The sequence below is a fragment of the Melanostigma gelatinosum genome (genome assembly GCF_949748355.1).
Source record: "Melanostigma gelatinosum genome assembly, chromosome: 7".
NCBI classification, from domain to species: Eukaryota; Metazoa; Chordata; class Actinopteri; order Perciformes; family Zoarcidae; genus Melanostigma; species Melanostigma gelatinosum.
Genome location: NC_136640.1, coordinates 4585834 through 4595491, shown reverse-complemented (window position 1 = coordinate 4595491; position 9658 = coordinate 4585834). Strand labels below are relative to the sequence as shown.

The 9658-nt window shown below is 44.9% G+C and overlaps 1 protein-coding gene across 1 annotated transcript; it reads left to right on the top strand.

Annotated features, from left to right (window-relative positions):
* Positions 1 to 1282: 1282 nt before the first annotated feature.
* LOC306779328 (zinc finger FYVE domain-containing protein 1) lies at positions 1283 to 8336 on the top strand. Its single transcript, XM_079271197.1, has 12 exons — positions 1283 to 1476; positions 2221 to 2502; positions 2693 to 2915; positions 3024 to 3241; positions 3370 to 3476; positions 4544 to 4652; positions 4794 to 4891; positions 4989 to 5106; positions 5314 to 5484; positions 5630 to 5822; positions 6176 to 6274; positions 6451 to 8336. The coding sequence occupies exons 1-12, from the start codon at positions 1360 to 1362 to the stop codon at positions 6681 to 6683; spliced, it is 1968 nt and encodes a 655-aa protein (XP_079127323.1). The 5' UTR covers positions 1283 to 1359; the 3' UTR covers positions 6684 to 8336.
* The last annotated feature ends 1322 nt before the right edge of the window (positions 8337 to 9658 follow it).

The window sequence follows — 9658 nt, the reverse complement described above, 5'->3', positions numbered from 1 at the left end:
AGAAAATAATATTAACCAATTATTTGTTATTATTTTCAGTTATGTTTTCTTTGCATATATGCTGTACTTTGGTGAGTGTTGCCTGACCTGTGAGCTTATTATAGGGAACAACTAGTACAATATTATATATATACAGAAAATCATTAGCTTCATTTCCTTAAAACATACAATCCACATTAAAAGCTGGTCAACTCAATTACTAAAGAAAATATAGGCCGATCATCTTCAATTATATAGGCTATTACCCTTTAATTACAAGTATATACAAACTATTTAAGGCATATTAAGAGATGCTGTGTCTACATAACCTTACAATAGTGGTGGCATGTTGATAGACCTGTGGTTAATCTTATATTATCGGTGCTAGGTATAGCCCTGCACTGAGCAGCTTTAATTATTCATTAATCAGGGGCGATGGGTTGAGAGTAGGCCTATAATTGATTCTTTCAGACATTTGTCTCTCATGGATGAGCCCGGAGAAAGGCTGGGACCCTCTTCAATCTCCTCATCCATCCATCCTTTATTCCTTCCTTCTTTAATTCAAATTCCTCCCCAACATGCTTTCCATCCCTGCTTGGAAGGAAGGAAGGAAGGAAGGAAGGAAGGAAGGAAGGAAGGAAGGAAGGAAGGAAGGAAGGAAGGAAGGAAGGGAAGGAGAAAGGAAGGAAGGAAAGTCGGTAGGTACTGTTTGAGCAGCAATGCTGGAATTTCTTTCTCCGTGTCCTGCTCGCAGCAATGGCGCCGCTCTGAAGCCATTCAGTGACATGTGATATTTATAGATCTGTGCTAACAAATATTTAATGAACATTAGCAAGCCGCTCTAACATGGCACCACTGCTCCAATAAAACGCTCTCTGCCAGTTAAATAGAAACTTTGATTCAGTGTTGCTGTAATTATGAGTTAGTTGCTGGTTTAAATAACTCATTATGTTTCAGCTTTATGTAGTGAAACCAATATATGGACAATTTTACTTGGTTTGCATGAAATGATTTAAACTTTAAAAATCTTCTACATAATATTTACATAATTTATGGGTCTTTCAAGTCATCATTTCATCAAATTTCATGCTATTTTTATCCTCTGATATCGGAAGTTTTTTTGAATGGCATGTTGGATGTCATTCTGCTTTTTGTCCACAGGGTGGTGCTCGTGTACCAGACACGACGTTGACCAAACGTACTCACAGTGCGTCTTACGTCACTGCCCTGCCGTGCCTCCATTGGCTCCTCCCACAGCGTCGTCGGTATACACGCGCTGTTGTTGTGATTGACGGACGGGGAGAGGAGTCATGTTTAACTTTCGTTGTTGCCTCTTTCGCCGTCGCAAAATATGTTTTTTAAGTAATTAATGAAACAGCGATGTCCGAAATACTTATGAAAGAAATGGAGAGTGTCTCGATCGGTCCAATGAAGGCAGAGGAGTGTCCCGACGGCGGACGGAGCTTCCTGCTGGTGGACGAGCAAGAAAACCTCCAGGTAGAGTTAAGCTAACGATGCTAACAGCTAGCCGCTAAGCTACACAACACACATTCTGATGAAGGTCCGTTTGTCACCGATGCTAACAGTGACAGTGCTGATAAATAAGACGTATTAGCTTTAAAAAAAAAACGAGCTAAAGTGAAGTAATGCTGTTTTTAACTTAAATTGACAGATGTTTACTCCACATAATAACAACACTCGTCGTGTTTAGCACGTAGCAAATGCGCTCCTCACTGGGGAAGTCCCAGGTGAGTCATGCCGCCCAGCTGACACCTTCTCATGTATTGTTGTGGCAGAAGGATAAAGTGCAGGCGATAACGAGGGTTGTTGATAACGAGGGATGTATTGTGTGTGTGTGTGTGTGTGTGTGTGTGTGTGTGTGTGTGTGTGTGTGTGTGTGTGTGTGTGTGTGTGTGTGTGTGTGTGTGTGTGTGTGTGTGTGTGTGTGTGTGTGTGTGTGAGAGAGAGAGAGCAGATCATTGCTAATGAATATACAGTCCTCATTTCAAAGATTTCTGTCTGCACTGAATGTAGATACTCTCTAATATAGTGGCTAGGTCTTTGTTTAGTTGTGTGTTAAAGCTCCTTGTCACCCAAGACAGAGTTGTTCTCACAAATTCAATACGCTTGATTCAATGAAGTCAGCAGGGGAACCAATTATATCATGTTAAGACAGCCCAACAATCCATCTTCTGAACACGCAAATGACTCTCCACTCTCCATTTTCTTCTCCCTCCAAAGGTCCGCGACGAGTCTGAGTTCGTGGACCGACTCGGCTGTGGGGAGGTGGCGGGAGTCAAGGTCCTCTCCATCTTTGGCAACACCGGCGACGGCAAGTCCCACACCCTAAACCACATCCTGTTCGGCGGTGAGAGCGTGTTCTACACCTCCAAGTCCCCCAGCTCCTGTACGGTGGGAGTGTGGGCCGCCTACGACCCCACCCTCAGCCTGCTCTCCCTGGACACCGAGGGCCTGTTGGGGGCCGCGGCCAATCAGAACCAGAGGATGCGGCTGCTGCTGAAGGTAGTTTAAGTGGGCGCTGTATCGGTTTTGTTGGAATTGACTGATGGCTGGATGTATTTAACTCTCCTTATGCTCATACTGTAACTTCTCTGCAAAACCGTGCACGCTTACATCTATATTACACTTCTCCATGTGTCCTGTTTTAGATGCTACGTAGCTCTGTATATTTATCCACTCCCTTGTTTACCAGGTGTTGGCGGTGTCTGATATAGTCGTCTATCGTACGCGGGCCGAGCGCCTCCACAACGACATGTTCCAGTTCCTGAGCAACGCCTCGGGGGCCTACCTGAAGCACTTCACCCCGGAGCTCAGGGCCCTCTCCAACCGCTGTGGTATGGATGTGCCCCTCTCTTCTCTTGGGCCAGCTATCATCATCTTCCAGGAAACGACGCACACCCAGTTACTCGGTCATGGTAAGGGAGGGGAATATAGTTTTCTTTGCATGCATATTCTGTAAACACAGTTCTACGAGCATGATTCTTTACCCTCTTACAGGATTAATGTTTACGGGTTTCTTGTAGATTCTAAGGGGGCCGGCAACGCCGACACGCTGCTCCAGAAGCGTTTCCACGATCTGGGTTTGGGGACGGAGGCCTTCAACTCGGTGCAGTACGTTGGCACTCAGACCATCACGCCTCCCACTGACTACAGCAGGCTGCTGGAGGCCGTCAGGCAGCAAGTGAAGAACACTCACACACGCTCCCCCCGCCAGCCCGGGATAGTGTTTCACGCACTGGAGGTGAATGGTGGATTTAGAGAAATTGAACAGAGATGAAGACAGTTTTGTCTTGCGGTCTCTCATCTTGTTTTGTGTCCATGTTTCCTCTCTCCCATCTCCCTCTGGCTTCCTTTTTTTACGTCCTTAAGGCCCTTAGTGAGCGTTTCTGTGGGGAGCTGTCAGACGATAAGATGACCCCCCACTCCTTCTTCCCAGACGAGTACTTCACCTGCTCTGCTGTCTGCCTCAGCTGCAAGTAAGTCCTTACAAACTATTTTAAACCGTTTCTTTTTCCTCTTGGGTCTGACATTTTACAGCCACTCTTCTGTACCTTTTGCTGAATTACACTTCTCAGCACTTACATTCTTCAGTGCTCCCAAATCCCTTTTCTGTACTTTCTAAAGATAAAAATATTCTTTGGAATAAAAATAATCATGTGAATCGTGTGAGTATTCAAGAATGTCAGAAATGGCTGGATTACACTTTTAGTTTTATTTCTGGGCTGCAGATGTCAGAGTTCACCGATGCTTTATGAGAGATCTCTTGCCCCACTGCTCGCCACATTTTTCACTGAACAGAGCATTAACGTATGGTAATGTAATTCAATAGAACTTCTGTTAGCTGTTAGCCGTTAGCTGTTAGCTCTCCTCCTGCAGATTTCAACATAGATGTGTTCTTCACAATGTAGCATTGTGACTAGAAAGCGTTGATGCCGATCTCCCGATGACATATCTTTCTGAATGTTGGCCGACATTATGATGGTTAAACTGTGTAATTAATCCGCGGTTCACATGCTTGCCGAACCCCGACGGTACAGTCTCCAGTTTAACAGCGTTTCTTCTGATGCTTCGAATCGTACTGTGGAGACGTAGTCGATGTATTTTTATCCGTCTTAAATCATGTCTGGTGCAGATCTCTAATTTCCAAATGTTTCTCTGAATGTTGTCTCTTTACTTGAGTTGGGGAACATCCTTCCTCTTCAACACCTTCACACAGCAGTTAAAGGCTTTTATTGCCAGATGGAAACACAAACGGAGATCTTTCGGCTGCCTCTGGCTGAATAACAGATTTGGAATTTATTTTCTTAAAGCAGAAGTCTGCTGTTGTTCTTCTAGATGTCTCCCCAGTGGGACACATAAAACGTGATGTGTTTTCCATATTTGTGGAAAGGAGAAATGGAAGTCCTCTTCTCTTTGTGCTTCTTCTGGATGCAAAGCTGAGAGTGGGAGAAATCCTAATGCTGGTTCTGAACGGAGCCGGTCCGCCTCACTGACGTCTGTCATGTTGGTCTGTAAAGGTTTGCTTTCTCTTTGCTGTCTCCAGCATTCGCTGTAAAAATGGAATGAACCATCTGAGAGACAGGGTGCCCCACATGGCAAATGGACTGTGCCAGTATGTACACCAGTACAACAACAAGGTCCTCATCTGTAAGGTAAGACTCCTCGCGCCAGCTGGGTCAGGGGAACTGGGTCCCAGTTCAAAATGTGATGTTGTTTATATGTTTTCATCTCACAATAAATAACACACTACGCAATACAGTTTCTGCATTATTGTCTGTGTCTCGTGCCCTCAGAGATGCTATGAAGGAGGAAGAGAAGTGATTGTTTTGCCCAAAACGTCAGCTTCCACTGACAACCCTTGGTATGGACTGGCCAAGTACGCCTGGTCAGGGTACGTAGATACACACACACACACACACACACACACACACACCTTTTCATTGCCTTTCATCCGATCATCATGCATGTTGTCCCCCCCCCCCTCTCAGTTATGTGTTGGAGTGCGCTAGCTGTGGTGTAATCTACCGCAGCAGACAGTACTGGGTGGGGAACCAGGACCCTGAGAGCGGCGTGGTGCGGTCTGAGATCAAGCATGTCTGGGAGGGGGTGAGTCCTCCACGCTTCTTCTACAAGATCACTAAATACTGAGATCATTGTTTCAGCATCTGGTGGACGAGATTACTAAGAGTCATCTTGCATCCGTGTTCCTCGAGGCCTGTCATCCCTCTCCCCCTTCGTCTTGACGATGAAACCCTGCCACCCTCTCTATTTCAATTGTCTGCATTTTTTGTCATCCCTCTTTCTTTCTTTCAGTCGGACACCTTTCTGACCAACCACCAGAACGCTGCCCAGAGGGTCCTGGACGGGATGAACTACGTGATCCAGTCGGTGTCGGAGTACAGCACCGGGCCCACCAAGGCAGTCGCTGCCTGGGTCACTGACCAGGTGGCACCGCCATACTGGAGAACCAACACCGAGATCACTGTGAGTACGAAGAGCTGAAGCTGAGACAGAGCTGTTAATTAGAGTACAATTAAAGTTGTAATACGCAAGGCCACATGTGGAAGAAAAAGGTTGCCATGCAGAGAGCCCGAGAGTGTTGACGGTTTTTCTACCTTTTGAACTCGAGGCCTGTCACGGCTGTCGGAAAGTGTTCGAGGAGGCGGAGAGGAAGCACCACTGCCGGTCGTGTGGCGAGGGTTTCTGCCACCCCTGCTCCGGCCACAGGATGCCGGTGCCAGAGAGAGGCTGGGGCAGTGGGCCGGTCCGGGTGTGTAAGGCCTGCTACCAGCAGGGAGGGCCAGCAGACACCAACAGCCAGGGTGAGACACCTCCAGCCAGTCAGTGAATCTCAACCGGCCGCTTTGTGTTGAATTACACAGAAGTCATTTTAATAAAGCAACAAATATTGATAGATCTTTATGCATTGTGTGGTTTCATTGTGAAGAACAGGGTTAATAATGATGAATAGGCATTTCATTTGCAAACATCTTATTCCTTTAATTTGTCATTTCAAAGCTTAACTACACTTAGATTTCCATTTAAATTAATTTACAAAGAGCGTAAACCTCTGATTGTGTATTTAAATGCGTATTGTGTCTGTGATGGCTGCTTACATGTATTTATGTAATCTCTGCTTCTGTCTCTCTCTCACGCACACTTTTCTTCTCTTCAGTGAGTAAGGTGGAGCCTCGCGGGCTGATAGCTCGCAGAGTGACCGAGGTGGCCCAGTCTACACTGGACCTGGTCACCACAGCTGTGGACTACCCTCTCTGTGAGTGCAGCGGCATTCATTTCACCTCGACACACTGTCTGCACATTATCTCTGGGATCTAAAGAAATAGCATTTCAGAGGTTCACATCATAAACATTAATGACGGTTGGGATCCTAAAATTGTCTGTTCTTGAAATCTTGATTTAAGTATCTACCGTTCCGTCCGCTCTCCTCAGGCTTTATGAAAGATGTGGCTCGGCCGGACTACTGGGTGCCAGACCAGGACATCACCCAGTGCCACCAGTGCTCCAAGACCTTCACTGCGGTGATGTCCAAGCACCACTGCAGGGCCTGTGGACAGGGCGTGTGCGGCCCGTGCTCCACTCACATCAAGCCTGTTCCCCGCCGAGGCTGGGACCACCCGGTGCGAGTGTGTGACGGCTGCCACGCCCGGAAGGGTGATCTGTGAGAACTTCCTCAGATGATCCACACACACACAAAAACACAAACCCGCTGTGAATCCTGCTGCTGCTGCTCCAAGAGGACGAGGAGAATCGATGCAGCACTAAATGGCGTCCGCCTTGTTTTAGCGTGAAGAACGACGCGAGACGAGTTTCCGGTCTGGTTTTATCAGTGCTGACTTAGGATCAGCTTTCCATCTCATCTGCAGCGGCTATGAGGTAAAAATCATCACAGATCACCGTCTGACTGGACACATGTGATTTTAATGAAGACACGCAAACTCCTCTCAGCTCCCGTCATAACAGCAGAGCTTTGACTCCCAACTGCACTCAAGTGTAGTCTCCCTTGTTCCGTCATTTGTGGTTTAAATTTGACCCGTTTGTCTGCTGAAAATGAGAATATGACGAGAGCAAGTGAAAGGGAGGCACTGGGAAGAGTGGGGGAGATCTGAACGTTGGGGATTTTGAAACCGGTCTGTTTGAAAATCAGAGCATTGAGCAGAAAAGTAGGGATCATGTGAGGCGATCTTTGTTTCTATCCTCCTCATAATCCTCCTCTTGATGGACGGAGGGAGGAAACAAGCAGTTCAGACTCTTTGTGTGTTTCTGTGTTACTCTGGACAGAAAGATCGACAGTGTGCCTTCATGGGAATCTTCATTCCCATTTCTATAGCTCATAAGAATAGTGTTCGGGGATTCTTCAGTGTAATCTACAACACAGGGGAAACGGATAGGAAGAGAAAACCTTTAGCACAACACATTATAGACATTCCGATGCATGGAGATACCTGTGTACTGATGTACTCGGGTTATTGTAGAACACTGATGCGTCAGAAAGCTCTCTTAATATAAAGGCTGCACTCGACTGGACTCAAATCACTTGTGTGGTGTTTATGGAAACAGAAAGAGTTCCTCTGTTTAACATACTGGATAAATGAATGCAGTTAATCTCTGTCTAGAAATAATCAAGTCGTATTTTAAAAGATGTTTTCCTGGAAATCGACAATCTTGATTTTTCCTTCTTACATCGGACGTGTCTAAATAAAGGAAACAAAGGAAGCCTTTGTGTAAATGTATCACACGTACTGCCTTCCTCTCTAATCTCTTCATAATAATCATTCAATAGCATTAATGTGAAACACAGTAACTACATGACAACAGAAAGACGATGTGGCAATAACAGAGAAAAGTGCTCGTCGCTCAAACAATGATTAATCTGCTGAATGACTGAAAGCGATCTGATGGTGAGGCTGAACCCTGTAGATAGATGTTTGTGTGTTTTCACCCGGCAGGACACAGTTTGTTTTAGCCTGTATTAGGAATGTTCGTATATATCCCAATCAGTAATACCTCTGTTTTGCTTTTCTTAAAAGTTGTTAAAGTCAGGGAGTTATTGAGCTAATTCTATGCACAAATTAGTGATACCGTACTGTACCACGTTGTTTTTGTTTGATTATGTTTCCCCATCATCAATACCACCTTTAGCAGCGTTCATTCCTTATGTGGCTGCAGGTGGAAGAGACGTCTGTGAACAGCTCGTTCTCGTGTTTTTATATAAAAAGCTCAATAACGAGGCTGGATCAGTTCTTTTCCACTTGCATTAGCAGTAAATATGTTCCGTTTGTTGTCATATGAGATTAAAGAGTTCCATGCAAATCCTACTTGGTGGAGTAACGTGTGTTTTCTGTACATGTTACTGGCACAGAGGTTCCTTTTCCTTCAGGCGCCGTATGAACCTGTGTGTGTCAAACACAGATGCGCTTAACTTCAAGCCAAGGTAGGTGAAAGCCGGTGGTGTGTTTGTCTGGACATTCAAATTATGTTTACGTCCCTGAGAACTTGATCTTTCGTTTGTGAAATTATCAATAAACAAACACAAGCTGGAAGTGATTATCTCCATTAAGTCATTCTCTCCTCGTGTCTTGGTTCCTTATAGTGAACGATGCAGCGCCTACAGCTGCATCTCAGCCTCTTCACACCTGTTTGTTGTTTACTCCTCTTGTTTGTCTTTCTATCTTTCTCTCTCAGAAGACGTGAGACTTTCCTCCAGCTGGTTTACCCAGAGAATCTCTCTCTGTCTGTCTCTCTCCCCCCTCCCCCCCTACATTGTCTAATTCCAGGTTATCTAAAGTTCATGGTCCCTGATGTCTAGCGCTCTAATGGATCGCTGACTAATATCCATGAAGCAGTGTTCATTTCCTTCACAAACCAATTATGCGAGGCTAAATTGACTTAAGCCTCACAGTCACAGACTCCTACACAGAACGTCAATGTGGAGACAATAGACAGGAGTGTCTGTATATAGACTAGATGCTATCCTGTATGATAAAGCACACATCAAAGTATATCACTTTTTAAAATAGACATAACACAAGAGGTATATAAAAATATATTGAAGTAGTTTTATTGGTTGTTGAATTGAGGTAATGGTCAGCTGGAGATTAGTGTTCTTTTTATTTACAGCACTTAGCCACTCAGTGCTCATTCCTGCACACACTTTGAAGTTACTACGCTGTAAAACTGATTTAGTGAACCTGCACTTGTGGAAAGAAAGCCTGAAGTTCAGCTGAAAGGTTGTACTGGTGTTGGTGTAGACAGGCTGAGGTTTTAGCCTCTGGTGCTGCTTCAGATACAGATTCAGAGCCATGTGTCTCCACTGTTATTCCTCTGTGTGGTCCCTGCAAACTGGAAATATCCTTCATGAAGCGTTGGCTTGAACAAGACTCGTTCAGGCAGTGATGACAAAAAACACCCGTTTTCTCTACAGGCCTCTGTCCAAAGCCTGGTCTGAGAGGCAGAAACAAGCTCGTTATGTGATTGCATTAAAAAAAGTCATAAAAAATGTCTTGCTATACTATGTCACGAAAAACTAAATAAAAAGTCATAGTATCGTATGCCATAAAATATATTATTAGTATTAGTATATAGTACATAAAAGTGTAGTATGTCATCAAAAAGTCACTAAAATATCATTGTATTATCA

What these genes read in the sequence shown, in the direction of transcription:
- LOC306779328 (XM_079271197.1), top strand. Translation starts at nt 1,360, where the DNA reads ATGTCCGAAATACTTATGAAAGAAATGGAGAGTGTCTCGATCGGTCCA. An exon ending in GGATGCGGCTGCTGCTGAAG is followed by an intron (nt 2,503 to 2,692) that starts GTAGTTTAAGTG and finishes CTTGTTTACCAG; the next exon opens with GTGTTGGCGGTGTCTGATAT. An exon ending in ACAAGGTCCTCATCTGTAAG is followed by an intron (nt 4,653 to 4,793) that starts GTAAGACTCCTC and finishes TCGTGCCCTCAG; the next exon opens with AGATGCTATGAAGGAGGAAG.